General features: G+C 40.8%; 2 protein-coding genes across 12 annotated transcripts in view; one reads left to right on the top strand and one right to left on the bottom strand.

The window, feature by feature from the left end:
• The window catches only part of CSPP1 (centrosome and spindle pole associated protein 1), a 66,614-nt gene extending 62,920 nt beyond the window's left edge, over positions 1-3,694 (top strand). For 10 of the 11 annotated variants that reach the window (XM_015559550.1, XM_015559548.1, XM_015559540.1 and 7 more), the window contains 3 exons: positions 239-348; positions 1,091-1,229; positions 2,914-3,694. In XM_015559550.1, coding sequence (XP_015415036.1) covers positions 239-348; positions 1,091-1,229; positions 2,914-3,125 — 461 coding nt within the window. In that variant the 3' untranslated portion in view covers positions 3,126-3,694. The remainder of the gene's footprint in view (positions 1-238; positions 349-1,090; positions 1,230-2,913) is intronic. The other variant, XM_015559545.1, reaches the window with a different exon arrangement.
• A 921-nt stretch (positions 3,695-4,615) lies between these two features.
• Positions 4,616-14,349, bottom strand: part of ARFGEF1 (ADP ribosylation factor guanine nucleotide exchange factor 1) — a 125,024-nt gene continuing 115,290 nt past the window's right edge. The window contains exons 33-38 of the mRNA XM_015559535.1: positions 13,458-13,590; positions 10,284-10,423; positions 8,781-8,949; positions 7,365-7,503; positions 6,544-6,661; positions 4,616-6,050 (exon numbers count right to left, since the gene is read on the bottom strand). Of these exons, the coding sequence (XP_015415021.1) occupies positions 5,886-6,050; positions 6,544-6,661; positions 7,365-7,503; positions 8,781-8,949; positions 10,284-10,423; positions 13,458-13,590 (864 nt within the window). The 3' untranslated portion in view covers positions 4,616-5,885. The remainder of the gene's footprint in view (positions 6,051-6,543; positions 6,662-7,364; positions 7,504-8,780; positions 8,950-10,283; positions 10,424-13,457; positions 13,591-14,349) is intronic.

Genomic DNA, 14,349 nt, shown 5'->3' with positions numbered 1-14,349 from the left:
CAGGCAGGAGTGGAAAGTGATTGCCAGCGAGCACAAAGGAACTTTCTGAGGTGACAAATGTTTTAAAACTAGATTATAATGACATCTGCACAATTCTGTAAAAATCATGGAACTATGTACATTTATAGTGGGTGGGTTTTATTATATGTAAATAACATCTTAAAGCCAGTAAGAAACAGTCTGGGTTTAGATGAGTGAAAAGATTTGAAATGGACTTCTCCCTGTGTGGTCCTTCTAGGTGCGTATGGTGAGACATATCCTGCCTTTGAAGAGGACGCCCTCCTTCCACCCCCACAGCTGCCCTCTGCAAGGGAGCGCAGGAGGAGCAAATGGAAAGGACTGGCCTCTGTATGTATGAAATGCACTTTTCTTTTTTCCGTTTAGGAGGTCTGGGTTCTGGCCCATCCTAAATTGGCGTGGTCCAATAAATAAAGGTACTTGCTCTGTAATATGGACATGGATCTGAATCTAGGCTCTACCACCAAATAACTGGATGACCTTGAGCAAGTCATTGAACTCATTGCCTTGGCTTCTTTGAAGTAATATTTTCCTATCTCCTAGGGTGGCTATAAGTATAAGCCTGGTACTTGGCACAGGATCTCTGCCCTATAAATAATTCCTTACCCTAGTTTCCTTCCTTCCACCTGTAGAATATATGGAATTCTGAGAAGGCACAGGAGGCAAGTGATACCATTTATTGGAAAGCCTGTTATATAGATAACATGCCAAGGTCACACAAAACATGCAGACGACCTGACCAAATGACAGATGCTGTTACTAGATCATATGTGTGCACAGCTTTACCACGTGGCAAGACTTGTTTTCCTGTCAACCACTAATCTACTTTCTGTATACAGTTTTGCCTTTTCTGGACACACAAATGAAAACATACAATATATGATCATTTGTGACTGGCTTTTTTAAGTTATAGCTTGTCAGGACTTAATTCCTTCTATTGAATAATATTTCATTTATGGATAGTCTACATTTTTTAATCAACACCTGATAGACATTTAGGTTGTTTCCACTTTTGTCTCTGAACATGTTTCATATTAATGATCATTTCTGAAGTTCTGTTTTCTCACTACAGGATAACGGTCTTCCTAATGTACCGCCAGATGATCTCTCTTTAAAATCTGTATCGAGTATAAATATTGATCAGATTAGAATGAGAAATGAAGAACGAATGCGAAGATTGAATGAACTCCAGAATAAACCTATTAATACAGGTAAGTGGCCAGTTTTAATGGCTTATAGCAGATCCTGTAAGGAGTCTAACAGGCTTACATGGCAGCTTTCCCTTATGGCTGGGGACTGAGGGAATGGGTTTGAAATCAAGGGGCCTCTATCACATCCTGCAAAACCGGACTCGGGATTAATTTTGCATCAGATTAGGGGGACCCTTTTCTGAGTGGGCTCTAAACAAAGCTTGTGCTTATAAAGATGCGAGGCTTTGCTTTCAGCAGGGAAAATGCTTCCTTACTGAAGTGAGAGAATATCAGAAATTAACTTAAAACATTCAGTTTTTTAGATTACACATACATTATAAATTGGTAGTATTACAAAGAAAAGGATTTTACCTTTTAACTTGGCTTTCAGTATTTTGGACACAAAGTAGCCTCGTTAATTATTTCCTTTTGACCCATCAAAGCTTAGTCTTCTCATTATGTTGGGCTTTGGTGCCAGGCAGGCAGGACAGACAGTTCTTAGGCAACTGGCGCGCTCCGCTGCCAGCTTGGACGCCTTTTCAACGCTGATGTTAGTCATTAGGATAATGGGACGATTTTATAGCACACAAGACCTGCTGAATTATTAGCTTTAGCAGATAGTGATCTATTTGGACAATAATTGTCTTATAGCAATTTTCTTAATGTGTTAAGCGCCATGTCAGTCACCGGTGACTGACACTATACTTCCTGTCGTGGACTCAATGGAAAGGAAGACAAAACAGGCTTGGCACTTAACATTGTTAAGATATTTTTAGATCTTACCTTTAATACTGTGTTAATTTAAAACTACTCATACACTCTGTCTAGCAGTCAGGGTGTCATGTGTTCTGACAGTAACTCCGTAACAAATACCAGCAAACATGGCAAACTGATGGAGTATTCATATCATACCTGGAAAAACATGGAACAGTGGGAAAGCAATGCTTTCTTTTTAGCTAAAAAGCATTTTCTTTTAATTGTATTGTGAGTTTCTTGTGCCTCAATTTCTTTTAGAAGCAATAAGTTGAATATTTAACAAGGATATTTTTAAATTGAGAAGACAGCATTTTAAGAATTTACTCTTTACAAAGGTATTCCACTGCTAAACTTTTAACATTGTCCTTTCAAACAGGAGCTTTTTGGTACGATGTGGATTAAATTGCACAGGTCCCTTTGCTGGGCTACTCCTTCACTGACCAGGAGATGTAATTTAAAAAAAAAAAAAGAAATTGACATCACAGGGTAGGAAGACAGATTTTCCTGTTATTATATTTGTAAGTAAAATGTAGATGTGGAAGTTGAGTCCTATCAATGCAATTAAAGAACGAAACAAATTAAGAGCTCTCTCTCAGTGGAGTGGAAGTCATTTCAATCCCATCTAGTGCTTTCCTGAAATGACTTAACTTCCTAAACCTTGTTAAATAAAAACGTTAGTTGAAGGTGACACAAAGTAAGATGGCCCACACTCCTATGGCCAAATTAATGTGGCTGCGGCCTCTGCTGCTGACATGGGATTGTGCTGGTACCATGGAGTCACTTTCAGTTGCATTTCCTGTTTCATAAAATTGGGTCCCTCCCTGGGTTTGCTTTCCTACCTCTAAAGTGAGGGGTATCTGGACAAAACTATAAGCTTAGAACCTAACATTGTGGAGAAATGCAGAGCTGTATGCACCCACCTGAATAACGTTTCTCTTGCTTCCTCTAGATGACGAGAGTTCACTCATTGACCCTGATGACTTCATGAAGCATGTGGGTGACGATGGATCAAACTCTGTAGCAACTGAACCCTGGCTCCGCCCGGGCACCTCAGAAACGCTGAAGCAGTTCATGGCAGAACAACTGGACCAAGAGCACCAGCAGGTTCCTGGAAAACCAGGCACTTTCACTTGGCAGGGCCTGTCTACTGCACATGGTTAAAATAAACCTGTGTTGGACCCAGCAGTGCCTTCTAAGGTAAAAGGGATGTTAACTCTGAACCTTTAATAATATGTGCTACTTTGACCCCTACCTGGAAGTTATGTTATCTGTGTATAAGGTAATGTATATAATGTATATTATGTACAGAAATAAAAGGCCATGATTAATTTATATATAATGTAGAGTTATATAGAATTATTTTTGCCCTAAGTCAGGGTGGTAATGAACTCAACTACCATATGTGCATTATTGTAAAGTAGAATGAATAAAACAAGTGTATTAACAATGTACATATAACTTGTTATATGTGCACTTGTTACTGAAATAATTCATTAGTAAATACATTAGCTGTAGCTGTCACTATTCCAGTTGCTACGTAATGACAGAATCAGATTTCCATGTTGTTTATAGCTACTGATTCAGTATAAATGGTGGGAGTCATAATTGATTTTATTCCCGAGCTATGCACTAAATGTTACATCCTTCTGCCTCTATTTTTGTGCCAATTAAGGGATTAAGTTTACTGATTTAACTACTTCTTGATAGAAATAAATTATTTTTATTACCAATGTCCATTTCTTAACTGGAATTGAGGTTTCCAGACACGGTGTTCTAGAAGGTGGAGAGAGGCAGGAGCACCCTGGATTAAAGATGGACTGGAATCCTCGCTGTGCCACTATGGACCCTGAATAAGTGACTCAGTCTTTCTAATCACTTCATGAGAGGTACCTTTAAAAAAGATTTAAATTCTGAGAAACAGTGATTTAGCGTCTTTACCACACAGCAGAGAACAGTGCGGTCACTGCTGCTTCACACTTCCTTCCACTGACACAATTAATGGCAGGCAAGATCAGATACGTTTACCTCATCTGAAAGTTAGATGAAGGCCTCTGTCTCCTCTAGGGAGAAGCTTGATACTTTACACCATGAAATAATAAACTGCCAGGTTACTCGAAACACTTACCTGTCAAACAGGCAGAAGGTCATGGTGGCTCCCAGCTGCAGTGTCCAGCTCAGCTGGAACAGGGCTCCATCTTAGGAGTAATACATATTGCTGACTTACAAACACATAGTTCAGTGACTACTCGCTGTCTAAGAGAGGTGTGAGAGCATAGGTTGAACACTTACCTGTTTTTTAGCACCACCTTAGAAATAAATGATCTTGACACATTACATTTTTCTTGATAATGCACCGCTGTACCACACAACTGCCCCGACAGAAACTTTACTGCGTCTTTTCACTAAAATAGTGTAGCATTATTCTGGGTAATCAATAAATATACAAAATATTAAATTATTAATATCCTATGGTTGAGAAAGCAGGGTGTGGGGGAAAATCTAATGCCAGAAGCTAGAAAGAAAACTCTAGAACTAAAGAATATTGAATTTGTAGTTCTGGCAGAAAGTAGCTTTTTCCTAGTTATTTGCTTTTGAATAAAAATAAATAAAAATAAAAACCCAATGAAACATAGGGCTGTGGATTACACAGGTTTGATTGCACTGATGAAATAATCCAAAAACTTTATTGACCTATAACCTGATTAGAATATGCCAGATGAGAATCAATATTGTACAGAAAGTTGTACAGAATTTTTTACATAGAAAACTTTACATCTGTACCATATACATTTTATCCATCTGAAAAAATTTCTACATCCACTGTTAATACGGAATGCTTGACAATCTTGTAATTTTTAACCATCAGAGCACAATTCACAGTATGAATACATTTCCAGTAAATCTAACCTCCCCAAACCATGCCAGAGTTATTTTAATATATTCAACATTAAGTTCTGTACACAGAATAAAATCTACATCAAGCCCCGCCACCCAAAAGAAAAAGTGACAGCAGCCTAGATTCATTTTGCAGTGATTCAAGTTCAGTCCATGAAGGATCATTCTATTTTAATGGCTCATCTTTAAAAGCCCTAAGAGAAGTATATTACAGGTAGTTACGTCAATAGGGATATTTTCTACCCTTTTTTTTGTTGTTGTTGATCATGACAAGTATCAGCCACAACAGCTTCTGGGCATGTTAACCCTTCAAAGTTATTAACCCCCCTGAAAAGGGCAAAACAAAAATCCCCACAAAATAAAAAGACAAAAAGTTAAACCCAATTTTTTAGTGCATTTGACAAAATAGTATAGGTATTTAGCAAATGAATAAGAAAATAAAGAAAACAGTGCAAGAACTATATCATGTTTAAGATTTTTATATTACAGACCTGCGTCGTCTCTGTACATTTTTCACAGAAGGATGATTACCAGTATCTCAGGTAGCCTGAGTGTGCAAAAATTTCAGAATAAGAATACCATAGTTGCTAAATATCTTTTACCATGAACAATAATTTCTTCTCCCCCACTCCCCAATTATAAACATTTTATCCTTCAAAATACAGCTCTCCTGAGTTGTACTTCCTACAGAAGTTCAAATCTTTACATCTATAGTTCTTTGGGTAAGTTTCACTTCCACACCTGCCAGAAGTATGTGGGGCTCTCCCTGCCACTGAGGCCAGGGAAGGACCTGTGAGCAGAGCTGACACTGGAAATGGGCTTTCTGCTCAACATGACACACAGGATCCATCACGGAGAGGGCTGGAGCGTTGCAAGACTGAGTTCTAGTTCTAAGCACTTTACCAGTCAGTAACCCCTAGACACTGAAATTCAGAGAAACCATTTTTCAGGTAGGAAATCTCGGCTCCAGGGTCCTTTTAAAGATCAGAGGGATGTAAACGCCAAGAGAAAAACGCTAAGTTCCCATCACTGCTTGTTTAGTCCAAGTTCCTGTTCAGGTGGTTGTGATATCTGAAAAACCACTCCAATTCGCAGAAAAAATCTTCTAAGAACAGCACGAAGTTCAGGAATCAAGTCAAATTGCATAATTTCACATAAGAGAGGGTAGTAGAATGATGCGTGAGCTTTGAACTGGGAGGAAAAAATGAATTTCTCCGTTAGTAGTGCTTGCAATCGAAACCACCACCTAAAACTCCCTTTTGAGACAAATCACTGGGCCGAGCATGGACCATGGACACAGGGTGTCTGCGTGAAGCAGTGAGATGCTGATTATGGGACTGAAAGACCAGAGGTTTTCAAGACTCACTTCATACAAATAGTCACTTAGTTTCTATCTTATTTTGATAAATCTGACAAACTTAGTATTTATCATTGTTTTTTTCCAGGTAATAAAAGGAGGCCCAGCAGTAACCACAGTTTTTTATATAAGCCATGTATCAGTTATTGAAACCATCTTTTCTTAAACAAAAATTCAATTTTCTGGGGAAATTCTACCTAACATTGCAATATAAACTATACAGTCTCCAGGCAAAGATTATACATCCCATATTCAGAGTTTGCAATTGATACACTTTGACTCTATCAAGCCAGAAGTGCTGGGCTGGATACGCAGTCTCACACTTACCCTGTTATCACTTATCTTCAGAACTTTCGTTAGAAACAAAAGCAGTAAGTTAGTCCAGGCCTCGCGATGACTCTCTGATGTCAGAGTAAGGAAGTAACTCAGGGCTTCGCTGCACACACTGCAACAGAAAAGGCTCACTCTTACATGTGCTCGTACACCTGCTGGCACACTCACCGAGCAAGAACTACTAAGACGTGGAGGGTAGCGAATATTGGACTATGAGGGACCTTTTTATATAGTTTGAAAAAGTCTTTAACTGGTTGCTGAGACTTTCTGTTCCCCAAGAACACACAAAAATACTATTCAGATGATGGTAGTCTTTCAGGATGTTTTAGCTTTAATGTGAATTGGAATGTTTAAAGACAATATTAAGTTGTCATTAAATGAAAATAGAATGCAAAAAATAGTAACATGAAAAAAAAACCACCTCCTCCAAATATTTTTTCAAATGAAGTGCAGTCAGGTTCTCCCTTTCACAAATGATTGGTTTGAAAAAAATAAGCTCTTTGGCACAAAAAAGCCTAAAAACTATAATATAGAGTTGTAAAAACTTCGAGAGAAAACTTTCTCCTTTGTCCTGTTCAGGAACAACAGGCAGGACGCATTCATATGTCACCAACTGTGCAAAAGCACACTCTCCTCTAAGACTGCATTTAATTATCACAGTCTCTGCCTTGGCCCCGCGTTATCTGCGTGGTCCCGCAGCTCCTGGCCATGGGGTTGGGTGAGGACTCGGCCCACGTGCGAATCTGTTGGCCCTGCCCTGCCCTGTACCATGTAGCCACACAGGCGAGAGGTAGAAACCCAGCCAAGAGTCTTACTTTAAAAGCCTTTGCTGGACCTCCTCCCAGGCACTAACCCGGCTCTCATCCATGTACATCCGGAAGAGAATGCGCAGCCCACAGGCCAGGCTGCTCGTCTCCTGCTTCAGAAGGTTGGGTTTGGATTTGCCTTTAAAGCCTGCAGAGAGGGGAAGTTTTGGGATGAATTTGGGAAAGTATCTTACGTAAAGGTACTGCAGCCTGGGTGGCAGCACATTCTGTGTGCAGCCATCACATCTGCTACCCGAGTCACAGCAGCGGCGCCCAGAGCCTTGCGCCCTCGAGGTGGCCCACGGACAGAAGTCACACTGAGAAGGTGGAGGCCAAGTCTGGCTGAAGGCCCGATGTGAAGGTCATTACTATGTTTAGAATTTCTTTCCCTCTCAAGCTGGGGGTAGGAGATATAAGACCACACTTGGCTGGGAAAGGGGAACTCTCCCAATGAAAATGCACCTGGAAGCCCCGTGCAGCACAGCAGGGCTCCCATGGAACAGAGCAGACCACAGGGACTGTTTTCAAGGTCATGGTACGAAGGGCCAAGTGCATGTGGAAACGGGCCTGGTGACCTTACAGGAGCCGTCCCAGTAGAATGATGGCAACAAGTTGGTCTGAAGGGAAAAAGCAAGGCCAGACCACTCTGTCCTGCAGTTGGGGGTAAAGAGGACGGACAGAGCCAGGGCTTCACCAGCAGACATTCTAGATGACATAGAAACTCAAATGTAAAGCAACCACTCTCCATCTGACATGCAGTAAACGTCACCTTCCTTTTCCTGCCAATTCGGCCGCCCCCACTCCCAGCAGCACTGTTTTACACCAAATAGGCACCGAGTAACTAGTTCTTAAATAAAAAATTGGCAATGTCAGTAAATTATAAAGCTTAGAGGGGGGATTCAGGAGTGGGAGGGGAGAGGTCAATGGGGGAAAGAGGAGACATATGTAATACTGTCAACAATAAAGGATTTAAAGAAAATAAAATTTCCAACATGTTCTAAAACAAATATACCTCCCACTTTTAACCATTCACTTTCATTCTGAAATATGGTCATGCCCAGGCCTATATGGAGAAGTCATTTGAATACATATGCCAGATTGTGTGTTTGGGACCCTCACGCCCACTGTTTCTCATAAAAGGGCAGATTTCAGTTGCTGACAGTGTCAATAGGAAGGCTCACACTGGGAAACAAGATGAAAGACGACTCGTCAACTCAATTAAATAAAAGTCGACTAAACAAGGGGAGACAAACCCAGGCAGTTACTTAATTTATTGAAGACCTGACAGGAAGACCTGGTTGTTAAGGTGGAAGTTAAACAGTGACATGCAAAGACCTGCAGGACAGTCAGTGAGTTCTGAGCAATGGGAGTGTGTGGTGCACATTCATTAACAGTGAGCATTGGATGTGGGACTGTGCAGCTTACCTGCTTTCCACAGAGCCGTCCTCTGTTCATTGTTGGAATTAAATGCTTTTGCAAATCGATGTGACTCTAATAAGCAGTCCAGTAGCTTAAAAAGCTGTTGTGATGTTAAAAAGCGGTACATTCCTTGGTCTTGCGTATCAACTCGAACATCAAAGTCCACGGCATCTCTCTTTGGGAGATAAACCACCATAGCGCACACACACAGAGTCACAGATTTTAGAAATCAGTGCTTCCCAAAGACGGTTTATAAGCAGCCACAGAACCTAATCTGTTCTATCTCAACAGAAGATGGGGAAAGGTCCATCTTTTGTTGCCTGATTTCCAGAATCTTCATTGCATGCACCCTAGTCCCCAAGCACGATCCTCCTGATTCCTGACTCCCAGAGCTCTGCTCATACTGACCCTACAGACACTCTCCCAGCCCCTCCCTCTTCCTCGCCCCTCAGGTCCTCACTTCTCTTCTTCACCAGGTGGGAGTCCATGTGATGATAATTATTCCCTTGCACAACCCCTCACTTCCTCCTCACAGTAACTGTTTGGAAAGCTGCCTTCCATGTCTGCTCCCACATGCTAATCCTAACTGGGGAGAAATGGACTGATTTATCTTTAAATTCAGTGGATGCTGGATTAAATCTGGATGCTGCCCAGCAATCCTCCTGGCACGTGCCTCGTCCACTTCCCTGGACACTAACTCCTGTTTTCCCTTCTCTCAAGCAGCTAAAGCTTTCTTCCCAAACTCACTTGGTGAATGGCTTTTCTTCCTATCTAAATGAGAAACCAGCGCTATCACATCTCCACGAACTCCCACCCGCCTTCCTACATTTACATATAACCCATTCACTTTGCTTGCATTCCTGTTATAATGCATGCGCTGTCTGCTTCTAACCAAGACAACCCCCCGGGGTCTTCGCACTAGGGTCCATCTCCAGGCAGTCACTCAAGAGACTGCTCCAGCGGCTGTCCCTCTCCCGGAGAGCTCTCATCAGAGGACATGCTGCAATGTTGCTCATCTTAAAGACACCCTTTTCTTGACCTCTTCATTCTCCTCCAGCTATTACCCCATTTCTCTGTACCCCTGGAGTTACCAATATTTGCTGTCTTCAACTGCTCTCTTCTTTTGTACCCAGTATAATATCACAATTAAACACAATGTCAAGGTCACTAAAGTCCACCAAATTGCTAGAGGGCAATTCTCAGACAGAAAATTACTTGACCTACTGAGAACTGGACAGAACTTAGGACTTCTAAGACATTTCTGCACTTGGCTTCCAGGTCTCCTCATGCCACCCTGGTTCTTGGTCTCCGGCTCTTTACCAACTCCCTCACCAGGAGCTAAACCATGGAGGCCTCCAGGGCTCAGCCCCTGACCACACTCTACCTGGGTCATGCCATCCAGTCCCATGGTTTAAAATGAGATCAATGTGATAAAGACCTACCCCCACCCCCAAATTACATCTCTAGCTCGACCTCAGCTCTGAATCCCAGACTGTCTCCGCTTCTCACCTGGGCTGCAGCTAAGTTCTCCGCATCCTCCTTCCTGCTTGTGGTGGAGAAGAACACAATGTTGTCGATAGTCTGGATGAGTTCCAGCTGCACAACACATTTAATCAACAGGGCAGCAAACAGTTTTTGTTCTGGATATTCTGTGAGGAAACCCACCCCAATGCACATGCAAACAAAAATTATTTCGAATCCTTTATCATTTCTACGATATTACAATGCTAAGGGAACATAATATGTATGAAGGTAACTTGTACATATCACAGTGAGAAGGATATACTTACTGCTTTTTCACATAAGCACTACTCAGCAAAAGTTTATCAATATTTAGAAAACCCAGAAAAAAATTCATTTTTTAAATAAAATGTAGGTTATTTTTTAACAAAATGTAACAATGAATTAAAAGCTAAAACTTAAACCTTTACTGTAAGCACAAGTTTGGCCTTTGAATATAGGTAATATACAAACCTACACCAAAAGAAAAACAACAGAAACTAGACTTGTAAGACAGGAAGTGAGAGATAGCCAAAAATTTTGACAAATGGAGCAATACTGTGGACTAACCATAGTGCATGTTTTATTTGGAACCATGTTAGGAATTGTAGCTCAAATGACCTTGTATCTTCAAAAGGATCCATAAGCAAAGAAATGTATAAAAAATTATGCTAAGTGCATTACTACAAAAGTAACCAAATCGTGAAGTAACAGAAGTGTTTTCCACAGTGCCCAGGTGAACTGTAACATGGCTACCTCCCTCTCCAGGGGTGGGCAAACTTTGACTCGAGGGCCACAATGGGTTCTTAAACTGGACCGGAGGGCCGGAACAAAAGCATGGATGGAGTGTTTGTGTGAACTAATATAAATTCAAAGTAAACATCATTACATAAATGAGTACGGTCTTTTTTTCTTTTTAGTTTTATTCATTTCAAATGGGACGGATCCGGCCCACAGGCCGTAGTTTGCCCACGGCTGCTAGCCTAACGAATTTGGTCAACAGGACAATGTTTCTAACACCTATTCATAAAAGAAATTTTCCATTTCACTGACCTCCTGGTTCATGGCAATGGTGGTTTCTGCCTGACAATTGCTGCCTGATATTTTGAAAGCAAAATAGTCACTTAAATATTTTTAGGGCATTTTATGAGAAAGGAAACAGAAAGTAATTCAGACATTTAGGTGGGCTTTCCCTTTGTCCTCCTCCTTGGATGGTAATATATACTAGTAAGAATTGCAAAGTAGGTTTATACTTGTTTGTATGGGAAAAAATATAAGAATAACTAATAATACAAGAATAGCCCGGCTGGTGTGCCTCAGTGGTTGAGTGTTGACCCAGGAACCAAGAGGTCACCAGTTCAATTTATGGTCAGGCCATATGCCCAGGCTGCAGGCTCGATCCCCAGTAGGGGGAGTGCAGGAGGCAGCCAATTGATGTTTCTCTCTCATCAATTTTTCTATCTCTCTATCCCTCTCCCTTCCTCTAAAATAAATAAAAATCTATTTTTAAAAATGGATCAGTGATCTATATATAAGAGTTTAAAAAGTATAAAACTCTTAGAAAAAAACATTGAGGAAAATCTTCATGACCTATTAATGGATTCTTAGCTATGACACTAAAAACATGAACAACAAAAGAAAAAAAGATAAACTAGACTTCATCATAATTAAAAACTGTTGTGTAACAAGACACTACCAAAGAAGTGAAAAAATGACCTAGAGAATGGGAGAAAATGCAAATCATATATCGGATATGGGGTAGTATTCAGAGCATGCAAACTCATACAATTCAAAAACTAAAAAAAACAGCCCAACTATAAATGAGCCAAGGACGTGAATAGATATTTCTCCAAAAAAGATATACAAATGGCCAATGAGCACATGAAAAGACATTACTCAACATTATTAATCATTAAGGAAATGCAAATAAAATCCACAATGAGCTACCACGTCACACCCACTAGGATGGCTATACTAAAAAAAGTAATAATGTTGGTGAAGATGAGGAAAATTGGAATTGCTGGTGGGAATGTAAAATGGTACAGCCACTATGGAACATATTTCAGTGGTTCCTCAAAAAGTTAAATACAGAATTATCATATAACCCAGCAATTCTACTTCTAGGTATATTCCCAAAAGAATTAAAAACAGTACTTGTAGACAGACAGTCAAAGCAGCCTTATTCATGATAACCAAAAGGTAGAATAAACTCAAATGCCCATCAACAGGTGAATGGATAACATGTGGCATATCCACAAAAATGACAATTACTCCATCATAAAAAGGAATTACTGATCCACTTTACAATGTGGCTGGACCTTGAAACATTATGCTAGATAAAAGCCAGACATAAAAGGTCACAGACTGTATGATTTCATTTACATGAAATGTGCAGAATAGCAAATCCACAGACACAGAAATCAGAATGGTGGTTGCCAGGGCTGAGGAATGGGAAAATAGGAAGGAAAAGCATAATGGTTATGGGGTTGTCTTTTGGGATAAAAAATGTTTTGGAACTAGATAAAGTAGCAACTGCACACCATCGTGAATTTACTAAATGCCACCGAATCGTTCACTTTCAATTGGTTACTTTCGTTATGTGAATTTCTTCTCAATTTTAAAAAGCGATTTTTAAAGCTGTCCTCTTGTCCTCTAAGGAGGAGGCAGTCTTTCCTCAGTGTTGTAATTTTCCTTCAGTAAACAAAATTTAACCTATTTAGTAAAAATAGAAGAACTAAGAAGCTGAGGAGAGGAGCGAAGATGACATGGGTGTGGAGCAGCAGAGCATAAGGAGGGCTTGCTCCTCAGAGCGGAGCTCCAGCTTTGGAAGCCCTCAGCCCTTACCACCTCCCTTCATAGATGAGTAGAGGAGGGCCCATCAGGCCCTACTTTTGCAGGAAAAAAATGGGGCTGACATGAAAGAAGGGGATGAGAGGGAAGACTCGTAGGCTCAACGCAAACACTAGCTGGAATGGCAGGTGTTAGCAGAGTTCCCGATCCTACTCAAGGGAGTATCCACCTACCTATCCTGGGAGGTTCAGGTTGGAGCCAACACAGTAATGACGTGACCATACAATCAGTTACAGTGTATTTGTGAGTAATAAAAGTACAAGCGAATTTCATCCCTTTCCTACATCAAACAAAACACACAATTTAGTTTTACTAAGAGTATAAATAACTCACTTGCTGAAGGTTTAATTTTGTTGGCTTCTTCATTCACAGTAGAGACAGAAGCCAATGTTGCTTGCTGTCTATTATCTGCAGATCTTGGTTGAATAGAATCATGGATATCTACAGATTTCTGTGATATTGTATCCTAACAAAAAAAAAATTCATTATAAGTACAATGAATAAAGCTTAAGAATAAAAACAGCATGGATGGAGCTGGAGAGCATTATGCTAAGTGAAGTCAGTCAGTCAGAGAAAGATAAGTATCACATGAGCTCACTCATTTGCGGATTATAATGAACAACATAAATTGAGCAAGAAAAACAGCTCCAGAGACAGAGAAGCATCAATCAGATGCTCAAACCTCAGACGGAAGGTAGGGGAGGGTGGGGGTAAGGGGTAGAGGTCAACCAAAGGACTTGTATGCATGCATATAGGACTAACCAATGGACACAGACACCAGGGCGGTGAGGGCATGAACGGGAGTTGGGGGAGGGGGCAATGGGGAGATCCCACGAACTGTCATGGAATCTACATAGACTCCTGCAAGATCTGTGCAGGCTGAGCTCAGGGAAGCTTTTTAAGGGTGAGTTTTAGGGAAGGATGTTCTGTCATGCAAGGAACCCACAACCAGAGGTCAGTGAGGAGGGGACCAAGTAGGAGTGCAGTGTCAAGAAGAGAAGCTGAATGTTCAAGTCCAACAGAGCTATACCGGATTTCACCCCAGAGTCACTAAGTGTAACGTTGAAAAAGCAATGAATCTTCCCAGACAGGTTTTCTGATTACTTCCCATATGGGTTGTTGTTATCTATGGATTTGACAATAAGTGCAAAGCACCGGTACAGTGTCAGACAATAGATGTAGTGACAGCAATACAATGCCCTCAGCGAGTCAGACTGTGGATTAA

The sequence above is a fragment of the Myotis davidii genome, unplaced genomic scaffold, assembly GCF_000327345.1.
Source record: "Myotis davidii unplaced genomic scaffold, ASM32734v1 scaffold393, whole genome shotgun sequence".
Classification (NCBI taxonomy): Eukaryota; Metazoa; Chordata; class Mammalia; order Chiroptera; family Vespertilionidae; genus Myotis; species Myotis davidii.
The sequence above is the reverse complement of the archived record's forward strand: the minus strand, read 5'-3'. Positions and strand labels throughout refer to the sequence as shown.